At 40.8% G+C, this 27,977-nt stretch overlaps 1 protein-coding gene across 3 annotated transcripts in view; it reads left to right on the top strand.

The window, feature by feature from the left end:
* Window positions 1–26,478, top strand: part of col15a1b (collagen, type XV, alpha 1b) — a 75,004-nt gene extending 48,526 nt beyond the window's left edge. Inside the window, exons 15-45 of one of the 3 annotated variants that reach the window (XM_061043902.1) lie at window positions 68–220; window positions 1,351–1,512; window positions 3,369–3,422; window positions 3,920–3,955; window positions 4,859–4,996; window positions 5,128–5,187; window positions 5,275–5,310; window positions 5,446–5,487; window positions 5,725–5,787; window positions 6,712–6,747; window positions 7,349–7,429; window positions 7,679–7,744; window positions 7,897–7,932; window positions 8,303–8,365; window positions 9,769–9,858; window positions 10,911–10,946; window positions 11,079–11,132; window positions 11,319–11,375; window positions 12,027–12,086; window positions 13,099–13,143; window positions 15,885–15,966; window positions 16,085–16,110; window positions 19,003–19,101; window positions 19,262–19,406; window positions 19,527–19,591; window positions 19,855–19,986; window positions 20,095–20,193; window positions 21,217–21,291; window positions 21,410–21,607; window positions 21,694–21,809; window positions 23,157–26,478. In XM_061043902.1, coding sequence (XP_060899885.1) covers window positions 68–220; window positions 1,351–1,512; window positions 3,369–3,422; window positions 3,920–3,955; window positions 4,859–4,996; window positions 5,128–5,187; window positions 5,275–5,310; window positions 5,446–5,487; window positions 5,725–5,787; window positions 6,712–6,747; window positions 7,349–7,429; window positions 7,679–7,744; window positions 7,897–7,932; window positions 8,303–8,365; window positions 9,769–9,858; window positions 10,911–10,946; window positions 11,079–11,132; window positions 11,319–11,375; window positions 12,027–12,086; window positions 13,099–13,143; window positions 15,885–15,966; window positions 16,085–16,110; window positions 19,003–19,101; window positions 19,262–19,406; window positions 19,527–19,591; window positions 19,855–19,986; window positions 20,095–20,193; window positions 21,217–21,291; window positions 21,410–21,607; window positions 21,694–21,809; window positions 23,157–23,379 — 2,628 coding nt within the window. In that variant the 3' untranslated portion in view covers window positions 23,380–26,478. The remainder of the gene's footprint in view (window positions 1–67; window positions 221–1,350; window positions 1,513–3,368; window positions 3,423–3,919; window positions 3,956–4,858; window positions 4,997–5,127; window positions 5,188–5,274; window positions 5,311–5,445; window positions 5,488–5,724; window positions 5,788–6,711; window positions 6,748–7,348; window positions 7,430–7,678; window positions 7,745–7,896; window positions 7,933–8,302; window positions 8,366–9,768; window positions 9,859–10,910; window positions 10,947–11,078; window positions 11,133–11,318; window positions 11,376–12,026; window positions 12,087–13,098; window positions 13,144–15,884; window positions 15,967–16,084; window positions 16,111–19,002; window positions 19,102–19,261; window positions 19,407–19,526; window positions 19,592–19,854; window positions 19,987–20,094; window positions 20,194–21,216; window positions 21,292–21,409; window positions 21,608–21,693; window positions 21,810–23,156) is intronic. The other 2 variants (XM_061043905.1, XM_061043904.1) reach the window with 2 other exon arrangements.
* Window positions 26,479–27,977: the final 1,499 nt, after the last annotated feature.

Below are 27,977 nucleotides of genomic sequence, written 5' to 3'. Positions count from 1 at the left end.
GCTGCAGAGAGAGATCTAAGAGCCTGGTTGTTTCACTTCCACAATGATAAAATACTCTTTTCATCAGGGCGCTCCTGGTCTACCTGGGCCTCCAGGACCTCCAGGTCCTCCTGGGCCCAACCTGTCATCCTCTGGCACAGCTGAAGGCATCTTTCCAGGGCATGCTGGACCACCTGGTACCCCCGGCAGAGACGGGTTTCCAGGACAACCAGGACTACCAGTGAGTTTTTCATACATACGGTCAGGATTATCATGACTGAATTACAGCCGTTCTGATATTCAGAAGAATATTTCAGAAATAAAGATACTACAGGTTACACTTTCCACATTTTCACTTGTCAAGTTTATAACTCAGTATGTCATTCATAGCTTTCAAGTGATGTCACACCAGGCATCAAATATTGTGTTAACTTGATCAGTATATCATATGTCTGCCTTTTAACAGTGACAGCTGATAGTGATCCTGATGCTATCGTTAGGTAACGTTAGCTAGCTTATGTTAGCTAATTATCACTCAGCTATGCTTCCATGATGAAGAATTTCTTCCCCTTCACTTCCCAACGGCAGGATTATTGACCCAGCATCATCAAAGTTATTGTCCTGTGTGCTGTACAAGAGTCGCAAGTGCCCACAACTTCCATTTCATCTTAATATCTCTGTTTTACTGCGGTCGTCCGGAGATGTTAACGTGCGTCATTTTTAAGAGATTACTTAAAATAAAAAAGCCAGTTGCTGTTTCATAGAGTGTTCAATGGAGGACGTCACTTTCCTGAACTCTCCACTCCAGGCCTCCACGCTGGTCATGTGTGAATAGTCAAAAATACGATATGACCTCACTTAGAAACACGTTCTCAGAAACATATTAGCACCAAATCATTCATGTGTCTTTTAAACAAAAAGATTGAAGACATGGAAATGCTATTCTGTTTGTGTGTCATTAAGTATTTCATAGTTTGTATATTGGGAATGATATTGTTGCATACTTAATGTCCTTTTCTACCAGATTAGTTTCTTTGTCCTCCACTTTTACTTGTGTGTTTGAATTCTTGTCTTTGTCATTTTTTTCCGTCTTCCATCTTGAAGTTTATTATAAATCTGTTTCTTTTCACATTTATCAAAATCTTTTTTTTTTGTCCAGTTTGTGTTTCTTAGTAATTAATATTGTAGTGATCGTATTTGTGTGTCACAGATTATAACTGTCTTTTATCCTCCCTCTTCCTCTGCTGTTACCTTTCCTTTCATTATTCACCCTCGATTACTCCTTCTCTTTCCTTCTCCTCACCAATTACTTTGCCCCCTCCTTGATCTTTGTTTTCCTCCTGCTCCTCTCCCGTCTTCACTCTGTTTCAGATGTTTGAGGATTGGTTTAGTGGTTCTGGGCTCGATGGTTCAGGCCTGAGCTCGGGGTCGTCCTCTGACCTCGGCTCTGGTTTCAGTTCTGGTTTCAGTCCTGAACCCAGTTTTGCGTCGGGTTCTGGGCTTGACTTTGGGTCTGCTTGGGGTTCAGGCGAGGTATATCACTGTTGTTTGCTTGGAGAACAAGCAAACAATAAAAGGCAGAAGTACAGTAAACAGCCTGAGTACTGAGGGAGCGACACTCCTACCATAGTGCTCACTCATTTTTATCAAATATAATCCATAAACTATATTGACATGAGTAGTGATTTGATCTTTTTTCAAACAGTTACCTGTGATAAACATCCATTCTAACACATGGCCTCATTACTCAGGCTAATGACTGTATATTATCTCAAACCATGTTGTCTCAATGGCCTGTCTGCCGCTTGATCAATTATTCTAACCTGGCTGGCTCTGCTCTCATGCAGCACGTGTGTATGTGGACGATATCACAGCTTTGTTTGCTTCTTCCATAATCCCTCTGGCAGCCATTGTTACTGCTGACACTTTGGGATTAACTACTATTATCATGACATTAGGTTTCTTTTCATGCTTAAATAAAAGAACTGAGTTCAAACTTGCTGTGTAAGCTCAGTTTAAGCGCCATTTTGCTTTTTCAGACAACATGGTGAAGGGAGAAATCTGCCTTTTAACTGATCTGTTAATTCCCTCCTATTGTAAACTGCTGCTTATAATCTGATATTGATGTAAAGTGTCAAGGCATGCTGATGTATCTCTCAAACTTTCACTATGCTCATTTTTTAAAACATTTAAAGGACATTCTCTTTGTTTAACAAATATGATGATAACAAGAGAACAGGCTGCTTCAATGTGCTGAAACGACTCAGGAGAGTTCTCATAATTTGGAGAGAGTTACCATAACTGAAAATCAGTCTGTTATTTGTTTAAACTGTTGGTCATGTCAAAAGTAAGACCTGCTAATATCACTTCAGGAAAGGAAGTGGGTTCATTAAAATCATTCATCCTTTGCACAATTAATTGGCTGAAAATCAACAACCAATCTCATTATGAGCGCCAATTCATAACAAATGTTATCTCAGGACCCAAAGAGCAGCTCTAGATCAAGCAGCAACCTCTGGTGTTGAAAAACTGAGGGCAAAAAAAGGTGCAGTTCCACGAGAGTCCATTTGAGGCTAGCTGCAAAAGCCCAGAAAGTCACATAAACATTTACTTACACATTTTTTTATTAACTAAAACTATCCTGTAAGGTTGTCAAAATTTCTGATCCTTCAATACATTTCAATACAACATGATTTAAAGTGATACAATCTCCTTTATTTTAATGACTGAGTACCTCAGTGGACTTCAGAAAAATACTTCAGATCTTTAGCCAGATTTGTTCACCAACAGCTGCTTCGAGCGAAAGAGAGAGAACTTTCTAAATTGCACAAATACATTGGGACCATTGGGATCAATAAAGATCTATCTCTCTATCAGTAGAGTACAGTAAGGAAGGTCTCCATTTAGAGCCAAAGGAGCTGAATGGAAAATAAATCTAAATTTAACTCGATGAAATGCAGCCATTTCTGCCAGTTTGGTGTCTGTGAGTTGGAAAAATTATAATTAATGAAGGTTGAGACCATATTTTTGTGACATTATTTACAGAGACCCAATATTTATCCACCACGAGCAAGCACTTGACATCAATGTGACAGTGAAGTTTATCTAACTTGACTATTCCAAAGTGTAAGCATAATTCAGTGAGGTTAAGAATCCTGTACCGACTTGATGGATGATCGTATCACTAGGATATCGCTAGTAAGCTAGACAATGACAGATTCTGCAAAAGCCTGGCTATTCCTTTAAATAAGATAACTGTCCCCTCTGAATAAAGGATCAACAAACAGCTAAGCATCACATAGCTCTGCTTTACTAACCAGCACATGTTCTGTAACTTGAGTTTCATTTGTCTACCTCTACTTGTGTCTGTATTTGTTTGGTTTGTTCAGGGTCTAGCAGGACAAAATGGGAGTCCAGGTCTGCCAGGAGCTGCGGGAGAGAAGGTAGGATCATTGAGAAGGATAATATGTTCTTTGATGGGGGCTCAATGGGCTAAAGAGTCAATATTTTGGCCAATAGATTGGTTACAAGCACATGTTGATAGGTAGGTAGGCAAATTGTTAATGGAAAAGAGGACCAAAACTTAAAGACAAAGATAGATAGAAATGAGGATGAAGTAGCAACCAAACAACAGAAATGGTCCACTATACGCAGAGTGAAGCTGTCGAGGTAAGGGGGACTAGTAAAGGTAAGGAGACTACAGAGCTGAATTTTGTAGATGGGACAAGTACCGGAAGTCTGTAGAAACTGATGGAGAGTTCACAGTGAAGAAAGTTTATGGCTTGAGAGAAGTAAGCAGTACAAAGCTGGAAACCGTTTCCTGATATGCTTTACACACAGTCTGGTTCATGTTTGAACTGTTTCTATTGATATGGATCTTATGCTTGTCTGGGTTTCCACCACTGCTAAAGTAAAGGCATCTGCTCTCTTTCATCCTCAGGGTGACCAAGGGTTGCCTGGGAAATCTGGACCAAAGGTGATGTAATAATTTAAGACAAAAACCTATGATGATTTCCCCCCAATAAAGACTAATGTTTTTCACTTGCACTTGGTTGGACAGCACAAGAGTTGCCAAAAGTGAAGCCAAAAGATTTAGAGCTCCCCAAGCTGACTAGAAGGTCATAAACCATGCCCCCTCCATGTTAACAGATGACAGACTTTGAAATTAAAGTAGGCCTATTAAAATATTAAAGCAATAATAGTTAGTTCTCATCATGCTGGTTTATGAGTGTTGACTTTATTTTTTTCATTCATTATTTAAAACAGAAATTAGCAACCACATGGTAGAGAGCTCTGTTGACAAATGAGGCTCCTGCTGCTCTGAGAAGAATGGTGACAGGAAACGTAACAAGGACAAACATTAGAGTTACTAAACTTTCCCTCATAGAGCGTCTGCTTCAAACTGACACAGGTTGTTGTGTTGTACTTTTATAGCCTGGTTCATAGAACAATTTGAGGCTGAATAGCTAATGTCTTTATCGGCACACACTGTATGTTTTTATTATACTATGGAGAAGAGTAACGCATAGTTAGGAGCGGTACTGATATGACTGCAAGTAGGGATGTCTTAGCTCCATGTCTTCACGTGTTTCTAGATTGATCTAAAGTTAGGTTGAGACCATTTTCAGAACAGCAACCGCCATCGTTTGACTTCAACTCCCCTTCAGTAAACCAACAAATGACCTCACTGAGACGACGTCCATGTTTTATACAGTCCATGGTCATGCTAGTCGCTGGGTGTTTTGGCTTCAAACTAAGATGTTTTGTCCTTATTTATATACAGACTGTAATTTTTCACTTCACAGCCAAGACAAAACAATGTTACCAAGGCAACCTACATGTATGCTTATAAGAGTTCCTTTTATCTTTATCTCTGCAGGGTGAATGTGGGTCTGTCGGAACAGCAGGACTACCAGGGCAACCAGGGCCAAGTGGTCCACAGGGGCAGAGAGGCCCTTCAGGTCCCCCAGGACTGCCTGGCCCCCCTGGACCTCCGGGAACCAAATTCTTTGTAGAGGTGATGCAACTTCTAAGATCCACATACTACTGCTGTTAACAAACTCACAGGGATGTACTTTCATTTATAGGCCAAGATGGAGATAACAGGTTCAGTTTAATGTGTAACACCAGACTGGACTTTGTTTTCAGGATTTGGAGGGATCTGGGAAGAGTGACATGCTGATTGGAGCTGGAGTCAAAGGCCCACAGGTAGCACCAGAGTGTGTGTGATTTAAGGTAGACTCACTTTATGTGTGACATCAAATATAGAAACTGTTTCCTGTTTTGTTTTTCCAGGGTCCTCCTGGCCTACCAGGAACACAGGGACCTAAGGTAATCTTTCAAGATGTTTGGGGTTTTGCTTGCAGAAGGTCACTGGTATAACAGCTGTATACAGTGTGCCAGTGTGTATACTTTTTATGGCACTGTCTTGATTGGTTGTTTAAGATGCTCTCTCGTCTCCTGCAGGGTGAGGATGGAGCCACAGGCGCTCTGGGGCTCTCTGTCAAGGTGAGCTCATTCTGAAGCAGTACTGCTTTAAATGTCTAGATATAGAGGTACAATCCTCTCTACCCTGTTTTTAAGTAGGCCGTTAAAAGTTAAATATAGACGTCATTTTATGATTTCAGTTTACTGACACAATAGAAAATATTCTATTTAGATTGAAACAAAACAAAGGAACTGACTACAGATTCATCATACCACTCATATAACTTGTAACTCTGTCTTTGCTGCGTGTGATTGCAGGGTGAGACAGGAGATCCAGGACCACCGGGCTTCCAGGGTCCTGCTGGACTACCAGGTGCTAGAGTAAGTTGTCTAGGTCTTATTAGCACGACAAATGTTTTGATGATTCTCAACTTTACATCATGTTATAGATGGTTGAATCTTTTCATCAAACGCTTTAAATTAAGTGATGTGGACAGCTCTGGAGATTTGGTGGATAAGTAAGTCTTTGATAAGTAAGTCTTTGATAAATATCCTGTTTGGCTGTGCATTTACAATAAGTGGTGGATGTTGCAACATTGTAGGTCGTAGAGGACTCATCATGTTAGCATCCCCATGAGCATGAAGATTTTGGGCCCTTTTTTTCTTATAGATAACAAGTGAGTTACAGCAGTGGCAATTCTATAGTCTGTTGGGGCCCAAGGCAAAAGAGAAATCGGTTGCTGTCATCTGGGTGCCCCCTTAGGGAGGTTTCCTACTGTCATTGCAAAATTTGGACATTTTGGGTTGCTGCTTTGGTTCAAAGTTTGTCAGCCTCTGGGGCCCCCCCACTGGCCTGGGGGCCCCAAGCAGTTGCCTGCCTTGCATGTTGACAAGCAGCGCCCCTGAGATACAGTAATGAGTGTAGGGTATTTCTTTACCAGCGACCCTCCAGTTCCCGACCCAAGTCACCTATGGACTGAGTTACTGCCGCTCCAAGAAGAATTATTTTGTGAAAGAACATGGGATATATGATGATACACTGTGTGGGGACAGGTGTGATGTGGATCCCAGTGTTCACACATGAACCTCTCAGCAGATTGCTGACATACATTTGTTGGGGAATGTTTTGGTATGCCGTCTTTGACCAGATACATGTTTCTATGTTGCGTACTGCCTGGTACATTTGCAGTCCTGAACCATAATACATAAGATTAATTTTGGTCCGATTAACCTTGAACAATATCGTCCCCATATAATAGTTTGCAACACATTAATGAGTTTTCTTTCTCTTTACTTTCCAAACAGGGGGTGAAAGGAGAAAAAGGGAACCATGGATCAAAAGTAAGGGTTTCTGAACAAAACATGTGGACACTAAAAAGTTATATACGTATATCTGCTTTTTCAGCTCATGTTTAACTAATGTTTCAGTCCTGTGCAAATAATGTTGTTTACTGCAGAAACATTACTTATTCCATTATCACAGTCACGGTTAGCAACCAGCTAGTAAACAAACAGAAGCATGTGGCAGCTAAAGATCCAGATATTGTCCTTACATTCATCAGGTTAAGATTTCTACTTGTAACATTACTGGTTGTAATTCTACATTAAAAAAGGGGATTTAAGTGTGGCTGTGCTGCACTGGTACTGAGTAAAAACATGTTTTTAGTAGAATTGTTTAGGAGGCTGAATATGTTGCAAAAGTAAAGTGGTGGCTTTATTAATTAACCAATATTGCACAACAGAGCAAAGTAAAGGAGTCCCAGGTAAATTAACAGCTAGGGTTCTGCTGTTAAATTTGACAAAAACAGTCATCAGTCCATGCAGGTTAAATACAGATCTCTGATAACATCTAGGCTGCATCATATATTTCTGTACACCGCTGCCGTCCCTTTATACACATTCTAATATAAAGGACTTATTATTTATATTTTGTGTCCTGAAGGGTGATCGAGGTGCTGATGGACTCAATATCCCAGGACCCCCTGGGCCTCCAGGACCTCCTGGACCTATCAGTCTGCAGGAAGTATGAAACACACTTATAAACACAACATCACATTTAACTGAATGAAGATGTTGAAACGATAATGAACAAGCAAACTTATGTTTAAGGCTGTGATGTTTAATGTGTTATTGCATGTTTTTAGTACAGTAAAGCCAGAGTTGTTGTTACTTGGCTTTTCCTGAGGTATCAGGGCATAACTTGTGAATTTAACAAAGCTCTGAAAACGTGATAACTGTGTCCTAACTTATTCTTTACATACTCTGTCTACAGTTCTCCTTCAATGTAACAGACGGTAGCTTCAACTTCACAGAGCTCAGAGGACCCCCGGGGCCCAGGGTGTGTAGCAAGATGCTAGTAATGAAATGTGACAATGTATTTTAATATGACCCGCCTGAATGCAAACAGACAACTGCATAGAGAAACAGCTTGCATTTTGACTCCATTGCATGTGTGCGTATATGATCATGTGTTGTGTTTGCATGTTGCAGGGCCCTGAAGGCTTGCCTGGCAGAGCTGGATTTCCTGTAAGAACATTTTTTTCTCAAACTACCTTAAGCTGAGCATTTGTAACTCTCATTGACTTAATGAGGAGAACATGTTATAAACAAGTGTGTGCATTTTGTTTTCCAATTTTGCTGCGCTGACTTTGGGCTGAACAGGGTAGGTACCCACAGCGCTGTTAATGTTATTATCCAGAACAATCCCTCTCTGAGGATCCATAAAGGATTCTCTTATCTTATTGCCACACAGGGAAGCTTTTTACTTCAGCATTTGTTTCAGGAAATGCTTTTAGCTCTTTGTTAATCCCAACATGTTCAAGGCTTCATGGCATTCTTTTAAAATGTTGCTAAATGCAGCAGGTCTGCTTCACTACTGTTTTTTTTCTCTTCCCAGGGCCCCAGGGGACCAAAGGGGGATGTCGGCCCTACAGGTACACAGGGGGCATCAGGGATCAAGGTGAGAACTAGACAAGCACAAAACTGATGACAAGCAAGGCAGTGAAAGTGAAATGGAAATGGAAATTGGACTCTTTTACACCGCAGGTCACACCTACACATTCACACACTGATGGTAGAGGCAGCTGTGTAAAGTAACCATCATAAGTAACTAATACCATTCATACACATGCATACGCCGCTGACAAAGCAGTGGGAGCAACTTGGGATTAGGTGCCTTTCCCAAGGACACATCGGACATGTGGCTGCAGGAGCTGGAGTTGGAACCCCGACCTGTTAGTAGACGACCAACTACCAACTGAGCCACAGCCGCCCAAAGTACAACAAACATTACTGCTGTTACTATAATGAAATCAAAATGTTCAAAATGTTCCAGCGAGTAACAGTTGAGACAAGAAAGCCACACTGCTCTAGTTTTTGTATTGGCAGCTTATTTAGACCAAGGCTTAGTCTTTGTCTTTAGACGGTAATTCTTTTTTTAGTCACAAACACTCTTAGGTTTGAGTAGACTGCAGTGTCCAGTTTTAGTCAATAAAACGTCACATGTTAGTCGTTACTTGTAGTCAAAAATGTTTCTCTTCTTGAATCACTTCAGTTAACCTCCTACAGGCAGCCTATAGAAAGGTGATTTTCTAAACTCATAAACACATGAAAAACCTCAAACAACATATTAATGCAGCTGTAACATTAATGTGATCATAAAACTCTCACAGTGATAATAATTTAGCACTATCAACACTTGAAGTGAGGGACATAATACTGATGACAACACTGATATTGTTTGAATGATGGATTTTGACTTCTAGTGAAGTACATCCACAGTGTGGTGAGAGTACCTTTACTACGACACCTGGAAACATCTGGGGAGCTACAGATTAAACCCATTAAACAGCTTTTCATGCATCTTTATAAAAAGCCTGCGCCTTATATGGCTACTGATGTTTATTATCCCATAGGCTATCGTTAGCTCGTTAACGCTCGTCATCACATCAGCTCGTGCTCGCTCTGTCACTCTGCTTCACTGACACACACACATGCTCCTCCTGCTCTCTGCCTGGCAGCGCACACACACACACACACACACACACACACACACACACACACACACACACCTCTACTCTCGCCTGTTTTTATTTTGACTGAATGATTAGACACACAGTGTGGGACACACAGTCAGGGATTTTGAAAGTCCGACAGCCTGACTCTTACATTTTAGTCCTGCTTCACTTCGTTAGAGAAAACATAACACACTGTCCCTGTTTTTATCGTCAAATATCTACTTTTACTTTGTCAACATCTTGCGTTCATCCTGGAAAAATCTAATTTGTCGAACATTTATCGTGATATTTTTCCTTAACGCAAGCCACACTGCACATCTAATTTGTTTGTTTTTTACACTAACAGGGCGAGAAGGGAGAGCCAGGGGTGACTATTGCTGCAGACGGATCCCTCTTATCAGCACCACGAGGCCCCCAAGGGCCCAAAGGCATCAAGGTACCAGAAACGTGGCTCCTTAAACCCTTATTCAGTAACTGATGATGCATCTCATTATGTTATCTAGGAAACATTAATAGTTGGGTGATTCATTTGGCACCGGTCCCTCCATGCTACAGTTCTCTTCCTAATCCCTGCACAACGCACTGACTCAGTTTAAGACGATAATAATGTTTTTCTGTAAATCAACATGTGAGGGATACACATGCAAATCTGATAAAGATCTGTTAGAAAGCAGGAAGAAGAAACATTTGAATATCAGAGGACAAATATTCCAGCCAACTCTATTGGTCTTTATTCACAGGGGCGTGACTTTTGTCTGGGGTGGTCCAACTGTGCTGTGTTCACAGTGCAGCCAAAAGTGACCTGAATCCGATTTTGTTTGCTCCTATGGGACTCAGATGAGATTTTTTATGACAGTGTGAACAGCACAAGTCACAATCTGATCTAATTTCAAATCAGATTTGGGTCACTCTCATGTATCTAGATTCCAAAATGAGTCTGATACAGGCCACATTTCAAAAGCAGTGTGAACAGCCAAACCAAAAACAATCTGATCCGAGCATTAGCTGCGTTCACACTGCAAACAATTTAAAACAGTAACAAATTAAAAGGTGCTGCTATTAAATGCAAAGAAACTTCTATCATCTTGTCACACCACAGCCACAAAAGTTGTTAAGGATTTTGGGGTGGCCAATTAGAGGGGGGCACACGCCCCTGTTTATGCATTAGTGGTTAGTTTAGTTTAGTTATTTAAACAATCATACAGCTACATTGAAATGTTGTAAACTTCTGTTACCCCCATGCCATGCAGGCTTATGTGTAAAAAAAAAATCAAATTTTTAGAATTATTGATCGTAACCTAAGCCCTTGACATACTGTATATTTGGAGCGTTGTGTAGCACTGATCAGGACTCAATATAGTGTGTTTTTTAATATGGTGAAATTCCTCCATTTTCATAGAGAAAAAAAAATGTATTACTTGTGACTGAAATGAATCACAATCTCACGACACATCCCACATGATTCTGTATTTCTGTATCATCTGATAGGGTGACCGTGGGTATCCTGGACATGCGGGACTCATGGTGAGTTCATGTTAAAGAGAGCGTTAAAGTTCACAAATGTTTTTTTAATTAAGTCAAATCTATTATTATGGATGGGCATACTACAAACATATAATGATGTTGTGTACATGACTGTGTTTATGTTCATTTCAGGGCCCAATAGGACCAACTGGACAGAAAGGAGAGTACGGCTTCCCCGGTCGCTCTGTGAGTACCTGTGTGTGGCTACTCATCAAGATATTATTAACATCCTATCTGTGGGCAGAGAGCCAGTCTTGTAAAAACTGAAATGAAATCTTTAAAGAAGTGTTTGTATCCTTAGGATGTAAACGTCAGCACACACTGCAGATAAAGTCTCTTCAGACACTTGTTTTCCTCTCTGTCTTTGTGCAGGGTCGACCTGGTATACCTGGGAGGAAAGGTGACAGAGGAGACTCTGTCGGCCTGCAGGTAAGAGGAGGAGATAGGAAGGGGAAGGATCGACAAAGTTCTTGATGTTAAAGCCCAAACAATACTAAGGCGATGCCTGCACGCTCTTTCAGGCAGTCAACTGATTTCATACTTGACATACATCAATCTCCACAATCACCTGACAACACCTCCCTCCCATTAGCGCTCTATTTAAGCTCTGAGATTTCCGGTCTGCTCTTTCATTGCCAGCTCTGATCTGCAGCAGTACTGCACTCTCGCATAGCCCCACTAAAACTCCATCCTCCACCTGTAGTCTCTGACTCAAGGGTTTTAAGATATCATCCCATCACTCCTGAATTATCTGCATGTAAATTAAAACTGCGAGGAGTGATGAGGTCGTAGCCTTGACGCCAAACACAAACTATGTTCTGTTACATTAAATATTTCAAATGATGCGATCGTAAATTGTCTGACTGAAAAAGAAATATATGATTCAGACAAATATATCTGACCTATTGAGCTTTCAACAAATCTTTGACAGCAGGATGTGTTTTCATCTTGAATTGTGGTGGAGCTTCCTTTTTTCACCGTTTAAATTACTCTTCATCTTCATATAAATTACATTAGGTAAATTAGTTGAGCCCTAACACCTATGTCAACATCTTATATGTTTTATTATCCCACCTACAGGGACCTCCAGGTCCTCCAGGCCCACCTGGAGTTCCAGGAAGAATCCTTGGGCTGAACGGAGTAAGTTTTCCATCTGTTCATTTTATTTCTCTGACTTATTATTATGAATTGATAAACATGATGATGATGATTTAGGGCCATCACTTTGTGACTACTTAAGAAGCTTGTTACACTGAATTATGTCCGGTAAAGCTTAAAGGAAGAATGTGCAATTTTTTGATCCCCTAGATGTCACCCTTGAGCACCTGCATGAAACTAAAACGAAACTGTTTGGCCACACCTCCGCTATTCAAAAAGCCTCCCCTCTCCACTCCCGTTCGCACGAAGGAGTTTTTATTTAGAACGCACCATAAATAAACACCTTTTAGTTCAAGCGGCGGACAAAATTGTCCTTTGTTCGAGCTGTGTCCTGCATTGTTGTGTTAGCATGCTAATGTTAGCACACTGGTTAACTCATAGCTTCACAATGCATTTAAATAAACACAGAATGACAGAGATCTAAAGACACTACACTCTAGTCCTTGACTTAAACAGCTTTATACACAAGGCCGTCCCGTACATGTAAACATGATGTAAACACAGCTCTGACAACAATACAGCCAGCGGGACTCACGCATCTCACTCATTGTAGACAGTCATGACTCAGAGACACATTTACACAGGATATTCTGGTTTTCTGCTGTTTTTATGTGTAAAATGTTGCACATTCTTCCTTTAAAGAAAATTCTTAAAATCACATGCATTTTTATAAATGATCTGCGTTCAAGGATCCTTTAAAAACATCATCGATCTTCAGCCCCAGTCGATTTGTGAAGCTGTGATGTCCTCTAGAAATTTATTTTTATAAGGTTTTACAATAATCAGATACATGCTGTAGTCACATAAAGACACGGATAAGACATGCTGGATTTAAAAAAAAGTGAAACGTTTGAGCTCTGTAGGTGACTATCACTGTCAGCATGTTGTTTTAAAGCTCCTCTACGTTACTGTTTTTTCTGCATCGTTCCAACAAAGATTCAATCTTCCATCATCACTCAGTCTGATCACGCTGCTCTTCTTTGAATTTTTAAAGACAGTGTTTCCGGTGCGACCACGACCGCACTGCAAAAGGGGACGAGTAAGTCTTGAGTGGGACCATCTGATTGGTCTGTTTCGGTGTGAAATGGGACCATCTGGTGGTTCTGTTGGTGTGTGGGTGTAGCAGCATGGCAGCTCTCTGGTGTGGGCTTCAAACAGCCTCCCCCACTTTTACCACCACCTCTCTTTACCCTTCCCTCAACTCTCCTCACCCCCGTCCCGTCCCGATGATCCTTTAAAGAAGCTACATGTCTGTGGGTCTGGCCTCTCTTCATCAGGCGTTAACATTCCTCTGGTCTACAGGATGTTATTAGACACAGTTCTCATCATGTCAATATTTCACACATATTTTACAAGATTCATTTAAAAAAGATCCCAGTTAAAGACTTTATGCATTTGCAGTGGTCGATGTTGGAACAATCTTTGGGTCATCGTGGCTTCATTTACAACAGATTTTTAATTTGATGACCTGAGATGAATGTTAATGCCTGGTGATGACGGCGGTCTGAGTCTGAATCCTGCTTGCCACGTTCCTTTCTTACTGTCCTCTTTATCAAGGAGGAGAGAGATGACAGACAGGAGGAAAAACATCAGAGTGGATTGTGAATCATGTTTATTTCAATCAATTCAAAAAGGAAACTCCGCCTCTTAGGCTTCAATTTTTTATTTCAAAGAGCAGGGGCGTGTCCAGACTTTCTGGAATGGGGTGGCCCAACTGGAGCATTGACTTATGCAGGGGTGGTCTAAAGTGTGATGTGTGTACACAAACACACAAATAAATATTAATTATTTACCCCTTTCTATCTTCACCAATCTACTTTGATGACAAAGTCTAACTTTAGTTAGTCCCAACACATTGCCAGTTAGTTTATTACAAGTAAGACAGATTGCAAGAACAACCAAAAGAAAATATGCAACATAGAAGTAAAAAGAAAACTACTAGCAGCCTTTGCAAAAATAAATACCTAATATCACAACTCTAAATGGTGCTTTTTTAAGATGATATGGACCTTGGGTCTGAAATAAATTACAAAGTATAGTTGGTTTTAACATGGCCCCTGCCTCTGAGCGGGAAAATAGCCTATCACAGTTTAGGTTTGTTACGTTGGCACCTGGGGTGGTCAATCACATTTCTAGGGTGGGAGGGGGGGCATTCCAACCCTGGCAACCCCTCTGTACACGCCTCTGTCAAAGAGTAATTTCTTTCTCAATTGATTGTTTTTTAAAGTGATACAAATCAAACTCTGATTGGCCTTTCATTGGTTGAAATGTTACTGTAAATGTGTTTGTGGTGATGCTTAAGTTTCTGCTCTAATAGATTCCATTCAATTCATTGGTGAAGGGATTTTATATTCATAAATTTGCGTGGTTACCACTTTTTTTTGTTGGATTTTTTTTTCTAACTCTAATCTGTTTTATTTTTGCTTTAAGCTTTTGGGTTTCCGGTGTGGTGAAGGGCTCCTCTATTAATGGATTATATCTTTTACCCGACTCATGGGAGTAAATAAGAATCAGAACAATGACACTGCACACAGAGCATGCGGGAAATTGTGTATATCAGTGTGTATTTAATGCTGGCTGATAAAAACTAGTTAACTAGTCTGTGAACATGACAATGTCATCCCACCTCTAAACCAACACAATGGTGCACAGGCGAGAGCAGCAGTACATTTCAAATGAGCCGAGTATGTCAGGGAGAAGACAAACAGATAAACATGGCAGTCTTAATGACTTTTAACACCAGGACAGTAACCTCAAGTGGTGCTGACATGAATATACACCAAAATAAAAACAGCTCTATCAAACAGATACAACCGGTCGTTGCTAACTATAATCACTGTTTTTAATTAGCTGGGTTAGCTTGTCAGCAACATTGGCACAACACATTACCCCAAAGTGTAACACGTCTCATTTAAGTGGACTTATCACACTCTTAATCAGTTATTATATGGTCTAGGTTTGTCCACAATGGTAAGATAGACAATTGTGTCCGGTAATAAGCTAACAGGACCTTGTCGGCTAACTTTACATTAGCTAAAGAAGACATTACAGTCTAGAGAAAAATACAGATCTTGTCCATACATATTCAAACGTGTTCCAGCCTAGTTACCTCTTCTCTGTTTGTAGTTAAAGCAAATGTTACTTACCTCAGAAACAGACTGAAATGACGGCGCGTGTCCTTTACCATTATCTCCCCATGACAAACAAAGAGCGCTGCCTAAATCTGCTCTCTGTGTAAAGTGTCTTGAGATGAATTGGCGCTATACAAATACAAATTGACTGATGAATCTCAACAGCCAACTTTGCAACGAGATGACGTAACTACTTTAATCCCTGAAATTTGACAGTGTAGGATGAATAAAGTGTGCAGATGGTCACATCCACTAAAAAAAAGTTTATATTATAAAGCCTGCAAATGAGGGGCAGGGGGGAGAAAAAAGGGCGCCAGTCTTCCAGCATGCAGGGCGCCCTGAATGGATGTATTACTGGGTTTATTTTTCAAATGTGGGGCAGCAGGAGGGGTGCAGCCTGTTTTAACACTGTCCTGTTGTATGTTAACCACTACAGCCAAGAGAGCACTATGTGTGCTGCTGTGTTAAAGCATGCATGTCTTGTATTTAACAGGTGTTTGTGCAGTGCTGACATCAATGTCATAACTATTGACATTTGTTTTTTATCATATCGAAAGTTTTCCCCTTGAATGTGTTATTGACAGATTTAGTTTATCAAATATACACGTTAAAGTGATGTTAACATGTATCTGTATGTGTGTGTGTGTAGGAGTCAGAGACAAGAGGAGATTCAATCGGAGTTAAAGGGGACAAAGGAGATGTTGGAACACCTGGAGAGCCAGGAGCTCCTGGTAAAAGCTTTCAGCAGACACTCATTCGCTCTCTGACATTTATTTTCTTTAAACTGTGTAAAATGATATTACTGCAGGAACTTTTAGCATTTATGTTGTTCCATTTTTTCCCCCACAGCCACCGGGTTTCCAGATGGAATTGTGGTGAGTACTGATTTATCGCACACTAAAGGTTCAGATTTTTTTCAAGACACACTTCAGCAGCATCCTTTAAATTAAAGAGGTCAGGGTTCATGTCATGTTCAAGGATAGCTTGTTTTTGTTTGTTGGTTTTTGATTGGAGGTTGTATGAGGTACTTATTAATGATGAGTGTACGTTGCAGATAATCTGCAGCACAGTCCCTGTTTGGAGAAGCAAGGATACTAAGATATGTATCTATGTATCTATGATGTTGTCATGGTGATAACGTCCTCTGACAGCAGTGGCTGGATGCACTGAATGTAAACATCAAAACCCCACATGCAACATGCACAGTTGTGTACAGTTTAAAGCTGGATTAGGTCATTCATTCGGACTATTGTATTTGTCCCAGTACACAAACACTGATGGAGAATCCATTTATAGACGGAAGTATATCTGACTCCACTACAGCAGGTGGCGATATGTCCCCTTTCAGTGAGTTTCTATTGGACCTTCTTCCTGTTGACCAAGCGGCAAACTGGTTGTATGTTGAACAGTGAAAACATGGACGACTTTATGCCTCTGTACATTTCATACCTTACGTTTTACTTTTGGTACAAATGTGATGCTCGCTAATCCTCTTAACTTATGGTGATATCTGCTGGTAGTCCACAACCTGGCTTCTGTAGTAGACCATGCCAGGTCTCTTCAGGGGCCAGAGCCCAGCATAGTAACTGCAGAGCATGCGTAGAATAGTCCAGTTTGATTTGGGCGTATCCATGCAAGAGTTAATCGACTCCCCAACTGATTTATCAGGGTGTGTTATGATGCGTTCCATTGTAACCAGAACTTTGGGAAAAAACGTCCTCCGACTTGGAAAAGTGCAATGGAACGGCCATTCAAGTCGGAATTCCGAAATTGGAAACTTGGGCAAGATCCATGTAGACCGAGTCGGTAGAACTGACGTCACAGACCTGTGCTCACAGTAACAGGTAACCCAGATCCGAAGACGGAAAAACCGATGCGGAATAAGCGACTTAGTCCGGCTTCAAAAAAATGTACTTAGTACTATTTCAGCCGGACCAACATTTACAATTATTTCAATAAGTCCAGTTTTTGTCAGACTGACACAAAAATCGACTTTTTCAAAAGGGTGCAGTTGTGGAGTTGTCTCAGTTTGTGTGTTCGATCATTTCTCTGGAGTGGAGCAAATCAAATACTGTTCAATCAACCAAATCATCCACTAGACTCTTCCTAAAGAGCACAGAAGAACAAAAACCTAATCAGGAAAGCTAGCACTGTATAAAAAAAATTAATGAAACAACTCACCATAAAGCCACAGCCTCAGTTTTCCTCTGTTTCTCCATCTGCCAGTCTCATCTGTAAAAGTGATTCCTCTGTGAGCTCTGGTTCAGTGTCCTCTAGTATCTGTCATGAACAACATTTCCTCTTTTCCACAATAATATACATTTCTTACCTCTTCTGTAACACACTGACCCCGAACAGCTGATATGACGTTGTGCGCTGTGCAGTGTTCTCGTGCAGTGTGTTGAAACTCTGACTAAGCACAGAGTCAATGAAGAAAGACTCCGAGCAAGTTTCCCTCATTTTCCGTCACTCCTCCTGACAAACATGTCGGAGAAAACTGTGAAATAAAAACAATTGAACATTCATTTTCTGTGCACTAGCTTTAGATTTACATTTCATATTCACATGACACAATACTGTTAATTTAACAAACAACATTTTCTTAAAATAACTACTGGTAAACTTTCTTTAACACCTCTCTGATCAAGTTAATAACTTCCAGCATTTCCTGTCCGATGGTTCTCAGTGGATGGCAGTGGATTCACTCCAGAGCCTGACTGAGCCTGCTGCAGATCCAATATGAGTCCCAACAGGAAATGACATCATCAGATATGAAAATAAAAGTTGTGTCCCGCAAGCTACCTCTGAAAACATAAAAAATGCCATAAGGGCAACTCAAGCTACTGTACATGTGTAAGAATATAGTGACCCATATGGTAGCGGCACATAGCTTAGCTTTGTAGCAAATCCATCCAACTTCTCCAAACAGGAGCTCCAGTTTTACGGAACATTTTAGTGTTTTTGAGTTGGGTTTATTGCCCTCAGCCTTTCTGTTTTTTCAGCATACTGCCCTACAAAGGCAAAAAACTCGCCAGAGTGTAGAACTGAGAAAGATGACTTTAAAGTATTTTTGTTGTCCAGCCAAATGCGTTGCAGGCAGAATATTGGAAATGTGGCAATTCTTTCACTGCAGTGAAACAGTAACTTCACTTTGATCCACAGCAAAACAAAGGCAGAAGACCTTAACTCAGTTTGAGCATTCCTGAATGCTGCAGTACAAAGGCAAAGACTCTTATAAGTGAAGTTACTGGACTCTGCCTTGGTTTCTCGAGGGCTTTTGGAAGTTAAGGCAAATACAACCTACTTTTTTCTAAAAAAAAACAGCACAATTGACTCAAGATATCTGTCCACATAATAAAGCGCATCTGTAATGTTCCAAAAATGACAAAAACTCATTTTTGAAAAAATTGAAGTTACTGCCTTTTGCCTTTGTAGGGCAGCATACTCGCAAGGCTTTTTTTTATCAACCATGTAAATCAGAGATTTAAAAAGGAGTTCATGTAGACTATATTGCTGCTTGTGTTACTCAAAGTATCTCCATAACGACAAGTTCACTGTTGAGGTCTAATCAATGATCATAAAGAAACAAATGAGTTTATTTAATTCTCAGGTTCTTGTGCTCACATGGATAAGGCTGTTAAATCCTAAAGCCAGTCTTAATATTGTTGTTTTTATTGTCATAAGTTTCTGGATATTCCTGAATGTGTCTTTAAAGTGTGGGGTCAGTCTTCTGTAAGTTTGTCTCCTAACTTGTGGATGTCTCTCAGGGGGCCAGAGGTGATCAGGGATACAAAGGTCAGAAGGGAGACAAGGGTGATAGCAGTCTGCCAGGTCCTCCAGGACTGCCTGGGAGGTCAGGACTTGTGGTGAGTGTCTATAATGACAAAGATAAATACACCTAGAAATTTATTCTGGTTAATCATTCATTGTTAATAATGCTTCTACCCACAGCAGATCCCGACCCTGACTGCTGTTTAATATCTTTACCCAAAGGATAACGCTGATTCTGTTTACATGTTTGTGTAGGGTCCAAAAGGTGAGTCCATTGTTGGACCTCCAGGACCTTCTGGTTCTCCCGGTCAACCTGGACCCCCTGGATTCGGACGACCTGGTCCACGAGGCCCGCCGGGCCCTGCTGGACCCCCAGGACCCGTCTCTGGCTATGGATCAGGTATCTATATGAAGAGGAGAACCTCGATAGTGACTATGAAAGTTATGGTTCATCATTTAAAGACCTCCTAATGTAACTGCATGATTTAATGTTTATATATTTCTGATGTGTCATTCACAGCCGTCAGTATCCCCGGCCCTCCTGGGCCTCCTGGCCCACCAGGATCTCCAGGAAATGCTAACCTGGTAAGAACCCTGATCTACGGTGTATTTACTTGTCGAGGGATTTATGTTACCCGCCTTCTACAGAGCCCCTTAAAGTCCCCATTCAGCCTTCATGGGTCAATAACTCAACATCCAAACTTTTATATTATGAAACCTGTTTTCAATCATAATACACAAGACAGAGAGCGACAACCAGATTTTCACCAGTACTATCTGTTCTCTGCTCTGGATGATATACGCTGGCTGCCATGCACTACACTAATGATGTCATGTGTTACTTTCAGGTGACCACCTACAAGACGTTCCACGGTCTGAGCAGAGACTCTCACCGCGCTGCAGATGGAACGCTGGCCTTTGTGTCTGAACGGGGAGGAGAGCTGTACCTCAAAGTACGCAACGGCTGGCAGAAGATCCAGGTGTGTAATATGTGTGTGTGTGATGAGTAGTGCATGTTGACTGTGTTTGTTTCTGTTGTTTCAGAGTCACACATAACTAACTCTATGTTATGTGATTTCCTCTTTCAGCTCGGGGAATTGATCCAAACTGGTCCTCAGGCCTCAGCCGCCTCTCAGGCCCTCAGTAGGACTGGAGAATTGAGTAGACCACACAGGGCCCACAGCCAGGTGCACACACACTCACACATTTACACACTATTCATGCATCGATCATAGACCTCTTAAAAAGAGGGGGATAGGTAAACTCAAAAGAGGGGTCAATGACAAGCGGCAGCCTCTTGTTTGGGTTAATTAAACCAATGCTGAGGTGCAGAAAACTGCAGTTCCAAGAGTGTCCACTTGAGGCTTACTCCAAAAACCAGGGAATCCCCATTGAGTCCCATATTAAAATGTCCATTTTTAAAACACAAGTAAACATGTTCACAACCTGGTACAAGAATAGTTTTATTCTCTACTGCTCATTTCTTTACTCATTCAAACTTTCCGTGGATGATTTTAAAAAATGCAACCCATTTTATTTTTATAAAGGCTAAGAGTTATACATAAGGAGGTTTAGTAAGAGACTTTGCTGATTTGGAGGCTAGGCTTCACTTCAGCTAAATCCTGTTACGGATCTTAAAGCGTCAGCTTTTTTTCTTTTCTTTATCGTTTGTCCAGGGACCACAGATGTACAGTAAATAAGCTTTTTAGCTAACTCTGGCCCCTGTGGAGTTGTTCATGGCCCCTGACAAAATAAACCAATAAACTCAACTAAACTAAGTATACCAGCTGGATGGCAAGCCAGAAGGGGATTTTTGCGCACCCTGCTTTCCAGTTGTAGTCAGCTTTTCTATTATGACAACCATCATGATTGGGTTTCATTAAACCTCTTCAGACACCAGTGGATGACATCACTGAGACTACGTCCATGTTTTATACAGTCTATGGACAGTGCAGAAGTGCACTAACTGTATTCTTGCGAATGGTCAGCAGGGGGCGACTCCACTGGAGGAAGTAAGGGCTCTAATTGTAATTGTGAATACCTACTGGAAAAAAGCCTTCATTATGTTTATTGTGTTCATGGTCTGTAATATTAGTTTCAAGTATTTCTGTAGTTTTGAGAAATGATACATGACCCTAATTTAATCTAAATAGGACTGAAAATACTACTGTTGGACTATACGTACTTATTCATGTTTTTTTGTTGAACAGGAGCTTCAAGATGGCGGTCGAGGATATCAGCCCAGCTATAATGTTCTACCACAAACCTTCAACGCTGTACCCGGGGTGAGAGTCACAAACTTCATGCATCATAAACTCCAAAGCAGACATGACTGATGTCAGATCTGTCATGAGTAAGAAGTCTGATTTAAACAAGTGTCTTTATCGTTTGACTCTTTCTCAGCTCCACCTGGTGGCCCTGAACACCCCGCTGAAAGGGGACATGCGTGGTATCCGCGGTGCAGACTTCCAGTGCTACCAGCAGGCCCGCTCCATGGGGCTGACAGCCACATACAGAGCCTTCCTGTCCTCACACCTCCAGGACCTGGCAACCATCGTGAGGAAGGCCGACCGCACAGACATGCCCGTGGTCAACCTCAGGGTGAGGAGGGAACTTTGAGTCACTCTTACAGTTTTAGAGGAATGATGTGTTTCACTATTATAACATGATCCATCCTCTCCTCTCAGGGGGAAGTGCTGTTCAGTAGCTGGATGTCCATCTTCTCTGGGAACGGAGGCACATTTAACCCGTCCATACCGATCTACTCCTTCGACGGACGCAACGTCATGACTGACTCAGCGTGGTGAGTGTGTGATTATGAGTTAGGGGGGATAAAGTGAAAGCATTTGTGATGAGGGGACAAGAGTCAAATAATCACATTTGGTCAGTTTGGTCATTTTCAAAGTCACATTTTGATCAATTTCTTTGATTTTTTTTACCTTTTTCTAAAATGAGAATGAATCAGTTTTTCTGTCTGACTGCACCAATCATCATCCTCCATTAGTGTAGTGTGCTGCATGTTGGTATACAATGTCCCAAAGAGAAGAAGGAAAGGAAATGAGCTCACAGCCCAACAATGATTGGATGACTTAATAAGAATTATAGCTTCAGATAATGGTAAAGATTGGGTGGAGGATACCAATAAGGCTCTGACAGTTTTTCTTTTAGTTTGATAGTTAAGAAAGTTTTGGAGCTAAACCACGAGAAGTCTACTTTAGGGTTCAAAACATTAAAAAAAGACATGGTTATAAGAGGGAGTACATTTTCAAACTATTACCAAACATGAATGGAGTGGAAGAAATACTATTCAGTCCCTACTAACATCACATTGTGATGATTGAATGAAACATGAAAATCAAACACATCAAATACAACAACAAGGTTGTGTTACATCAAAATACCTGAAAGTTAGGCTTTTTGGAGAAATAATTGTTGTTTCACTGTTTCATAGTAACCTTTTCAATTTAGCAAATTTCAACCCATGTATAGAGTCTCAATAACTACCATATATTCTATAAAAGGTGGCTAAGTCTCAGTGATGTCACCCCTTGGTTTCTGAAGAACTGTCTGAAGCACATCGATGGAGGTGGCCATATTGGAAATGCTTTCTCAAAATAACTTTTGATCAATCAAGTACAAGACAAAGGTTGAGCTGAGGCGACTCTTTAGCTAATGACAAACAGCTGAAATACTTCCACCAATCAGTCAGATCCAACACTTCACTAATTATGCAGAACTCATAGCCTTAACATCATCAAAATGTTTTAGTAATACACCACTGGTGATAAAGAAATGGGCTATTACAGTAAAAAAAAGGTTTAACCAGTCTGTTAACATGATTAGTTCTTCTGTAAAAGGGGGCTTTAACATGGTTGTTTTTAAGACCTATCTGTTCTCGAAAGCATATGAATAGTTATTTTTTGTGTGTGTGTGTATGTATGATCACTTTTGATGTGTGCTTTGTCGTGTGTATGAATTATTAATGACTGTGGAAACACTTTCTTTCTTTTGTATGCTGTGTTTTGAATTGTTTTTAACCTCAATGTAAAGCACATTGAGCTTATCTGGAATGAAATGTGCTGTATAAATAAAATTGCTATGTATACGTATCTTTGACCCTGCTGTCTCCCCCCCCCCCCTCCTACCACAGGCCAGAGAAGCTGGTTTGGCACGGCTCCGGCCCGGTGGGAATCCGTCTGACCACGAACTACTGCGAGGCGTGGAGGACGGGCGACATGGCGGTGACGGGACAGGCCGCTCTGCTGCAGACGGGACGACTGCTGGGACAACACACACGCTCCTGCTCCAACCACTACATAGTGCTGTGCATAGAGAACACATATGTGGGAAACACACATCAAAAGAGGACCTGAGACACCAGGGAAACACACACACACACACACACGCACGCGCGCGCACACACGCACGCACACACACACACACACACACACACACACACACACACACACACACACACACACACACACACACACACACACACACACACACACACACACACACACACACACACACACACACACACACACACACACATGCAGGCATGCTGAAAGTGCAGATTTATAACGTGACGCAGTGCACATAGATCTGAAATGAAATGAGAGACACATGCAGGCACATAGATTCTGATCACATCACTGCATAGAAGTTACATGTAAGTACACAAACAAGTACGGTGGCCCTGAAGGTCAAGTGCAAAAACATTTCACAAAATGCAAATATATTTCATTAAAGACAAACGTAAAAAAAACATGTTGTGTAACGAAAAAACATTGCACTTACTATTTCCACTGCAAACTTGCCTAACCTCAAATGACCACATACTCCATGTGCGGCGCGGTCCGTCAGCGCTGAGCATTAAACCGTGGTTCGCTGCCACTCTAGTCAGTCATTGTGTTTTCCACAGTGAGCGCCGCGGTCCGTCTCTGTAGCGTAACAGCATCCCCACTATGCTCTTCTCCGTTTATATACAACAACCCAGACAGGAAGTCAGACAAGGAAACGCACAGAGCAATCCGGTCAATTTCAAAATAAAACACCTTGTATCTTGTAGTTCTCCTGTGATGTGTGTGTGCATGTGAGCGGAGCAAAACCATGGCGATGATGGACTGTGGCATGATGCACAGAGTTTATGTGGAAATTGGGGGTAATAAGCAAAATGTAAACAAGAGACGTATGACTCGGGTTTTGTCCGATCACAAACTAGAAGTGTAGTTCGACCCTGTTTGCAGTACGTGGCATGTAGTGTTTCACAAAATGTTTTTGCAGTTGACCTTCAGGGCCACCGTAAACTAGAGGCACTTGCAGGAGAGACACACACACACACACACCCTATGAGGCAGAGCCCACGTCCAAGCTCGAGCACAGAACAACGAACAAAACACACGTGCATCATTCGCAGTTTACTTCCATCCACTTTGTTTAGTTTCATCTTTAACACACATTTATAATCCAGCTCGTCATGATGCTGCCATCCGTCCCCGGCCTCGGTTAAAGTTATTTATTTTCACTATGAGCACGTTACAGCACCGAACATGATCAAACACATCACACAAAATCCGTCTCAGTCAACACAACATCATAGGACGATGACGTCCAGGGTCCCAAACTGTAAATCTGTTTGTATTTTGACTGATCTTTTTCAAAAATTTGGCAGATGTAAAGTTTTAGATTGTAGGCGTCATATTTCTGTAGTTCCATGCAGCTGTTTGGTTTCAGTCCATTGTCCTCTTAAATAAGCTTTCTGTCACTTCATGGTGATGAAACTCTGAAAGGAGGGATTGCATTATACATCACAAATGACAGGTAGTGTCGACCTGATGTTCCCTCTGATGGATTTAACACCTTACATATGATTCTTATAAAGATTAAGAACTCTGAAGCAGAACAAGTTACAACTCACAGTCAATAATATATCAAGTTCACAGACTCATCTGCAGCTGACTGGCTGGTATCCATGGGGATAAATCGTTTTTTTATGTCCTTATAAGGGAAACAACATAGCGTGTCTTTGGTAGCATCATTTTGGATTCTTATGGTTTGTTTTTATGGAACACACGTTTGGATACATTTGGTTTAATTTAATAAATGTACGGTGAGCCTGATTTCTCATCCTGACACTATTGTAGTTTAGTGTTGGGTTGTTTTCATACTGCAGAGAGACTCGTCTAAATGACAGTCTTTTGGCCTTTAAGGAAATAAAACTATCAGATGTGAGACCCTTTACGATGATCATTTATCTTCTGCAGATTTTAATTCTTCTGTCTTTATGAACAAACTAACCATGTGTTACTCAATCTCATAATACCAGTCTGATTCCTAATGAAGACCTTTATCTTTAAAGTATCAATCAGTAAGATTTTTACTGAATGAAATGTTAAAGGTACCTTACTAAAAGATCAGACATTAAGGAAACATGCTGTGTTGAAGTGCTGGCTTCTCTGACAACAATGCAGCAGGCAGTATGTCCTCCTTCTAACTTTAGATTCTGGTCCTGAATGCTCTGGATTTGTTTGGACCAGAGAAGGTAGAAACCCCCACATGGCCGTTTTGGACACCCCTCGGTTTGTCAGATATGAGAGCAGTTATCAGGTCAACAGGTGTTGCAGCGATGGAAGCGGGCAAGAGAAGTGGTTCAGATAGAAGTGATTGTACCCGACCTAAAAAGCCTCTGCATGTTTCTAATAAGCTCCACGAGCAGAAACGTGCTCAAACTAGGATCAATGTTGGAGATGCTTTTGAAAAATGGAGAGAGGTTAGAACACAGAAAGGTTTACAGACCCATGCAGAGCTGGATAAACACTGAAGCTTCAGTGTCCATGACTCGGCAACCTATGTGCAAATGTACTCTAGAAAGGAGGGGGCGGGGCCTTTGCTGAAGACTTTAAGTACACTTTATTCAGTTGTGGTGCATTAATTTGTCAGTCTAATGCACTTCTTAACAACATCCCATAATATAGTATTCAAGATGATCCTTGTCCATATGATGATGATTTCAGAAGCTTTCCCTGTTTTCTGCTGAACTTAAAACTAAACATTCACATCAGTGCTTTAGCGTTAGCATTAGCATTAGCATTGAAATCAATCTGTAATTATCATTAATTTATACAGTAGCAGGACGTAGTCTGAAAATAAAAAGTTAACATTGAGATGTTTTGATGAAGTTTAAACATGTATATAAATATATATGTATGTGTGTTGTTCTTGTCCATATGATGTTTTTTACTCTTTAGAGGTAGATTTTGTTTATCACACACTAAAATGACTGAATCGTTTCCCCCTCACTGCTTGGATCAAGTCGTGCTTTCAGTTTCTGTGCCTGTAAAGATGATTTAAGCCGATGTTTGAAGTATTTTGATTTTCAAAATAAGATTTCCTGCTGTTGTTAAAAAAAACCTGTTTGTACTGACTGACTGGTGCTCACTGAATAAATGTCTTATTTTGTGTTTTTTTTTTTTAAAAGTGGTGTTAAATCCTTTTGTTTCCTTCATTCTGTCCGATCTGAAGACTCTTCCTTCAGCTACAACAGTTTTTAAAAACGTGCTGGAAGGAGGGAAGTGTATGTTCGGGTGGTGGGATGTACTTGGGGAAAGTCATGTTTTAAGTGAAACACCTCAGGAGAAGTCATGAAGTTGATCAGCTCACTGATTGGTGTATGGTTCAATCAAATCTTTGAGTTTGACTGCATTTGAATTCAACACTGTTATTTTGTGGAATTTGTTCAGATGTTTCTGATTGTTTCTCCTTCGACAAAATGTGGCTTAAATATCAGGGAAAGCAGGGCGCTGATGGCCTAGCGGTTAGGTAGTACCCTATGTACAGAGGCTTTAATAATAATAACCTTTAATTATAGAGCACTTTTCAAATGTACAATGAGTGGGCTCATACTAAAGGGTCTGATGTGTAGCTGGGAGAGCTTTAAAAGTAATCAGTACATCTTCAAATCAATTCTCAAACACACAGGGAGCCGGTGCAGAGATGCTAAAACAGGAGTGATGGGATCATGATTACTGGTTCTGCTTCTTTAACCAATAGAGTTGATCTATACATTTTTGCTTCAGGCAGGTGAAAAAGCTGTTACAATAGTTACAATAGTCGAGACTGGTGGCCATGCTGATTTCCTATTCTATCTGCTGTCATTTCTAATAAAGGTAAACATTTAAAAACATCAGGTAAGACATAAAGAGAGGGGGGTGGTCTTTTAGATGTATGTGACTAAACTTGACTTCATGTGCGTCTAAATTTGCTTCGATTTTTAACACCTACGAGGCCACCAGGACAGAGACGGTCAAACTTTTCAAATCTTTTTAAAACCAAAAAGTTTACATTTTATTTTAAGAAAAGAAATCTCCATTATTTTAATGATGGATGGTATGGAAAAGTGTCTACGTTTAAAAAAACTAAAAAAAAAAAAACTACAAATACTCAGTCTTATTTTTAGCTCAAAGCTGCCTCCAGTTGAAGAAAGAGAGCAGAGGTGGTCCAGTCACATTCACAGGGTCAGGAGTTGGATGTCTAAACTGGTAGACCCTTTCGTGGGACACATCCAGAGGTGGTTTTTGGTTGCTGTGGTTTAGAAACGGGTATATTGTTTGATTTTGACTAGTATTACCGGTACATTAGGTATTAGGATAACAACCATAACCAGAGTAATCGTCTCTGATTGACATGCAAGTAGGCAACAAATTCATTTTACACAGATTTCAATTCATTTTTTCAAATATCAAGGGCCCTTTGCAAAACCCAGATGACCCTGTACTGTAAACTCATTCAACTAAAATTTAAAGCTTTCGTTGGCTGGCAGTCACCAGTTAACATGGTAACTCTTTTAACCGTAACACCGGCATGGACTTTCCGTTTCTAGCGATATAAATAGTGTCCCATGTGCTATTAGAGTATCGCAAGTGCCTGAAACTCACAGTTTCTTAATATCTGAGTTTTACTTTGGTTGTCA

The sequence above is a fragment of the Labrus mixtus genome, chromosome 8 (genome assembly GCF_963584025.1).
Source record: "Labrus mixtus chromosome 8, fLabMix1.1, whole genome shotgun sequence".
NCBI classification, from domain to species: Eukaryota; Metazoa; Chordata; class Actinopteri; order Labriformes; family Labridae; genus Labrus; species Labrus mixtus.
This window is presented reverse-complemented; position numbering and strand designations above follow the sequence as displayed.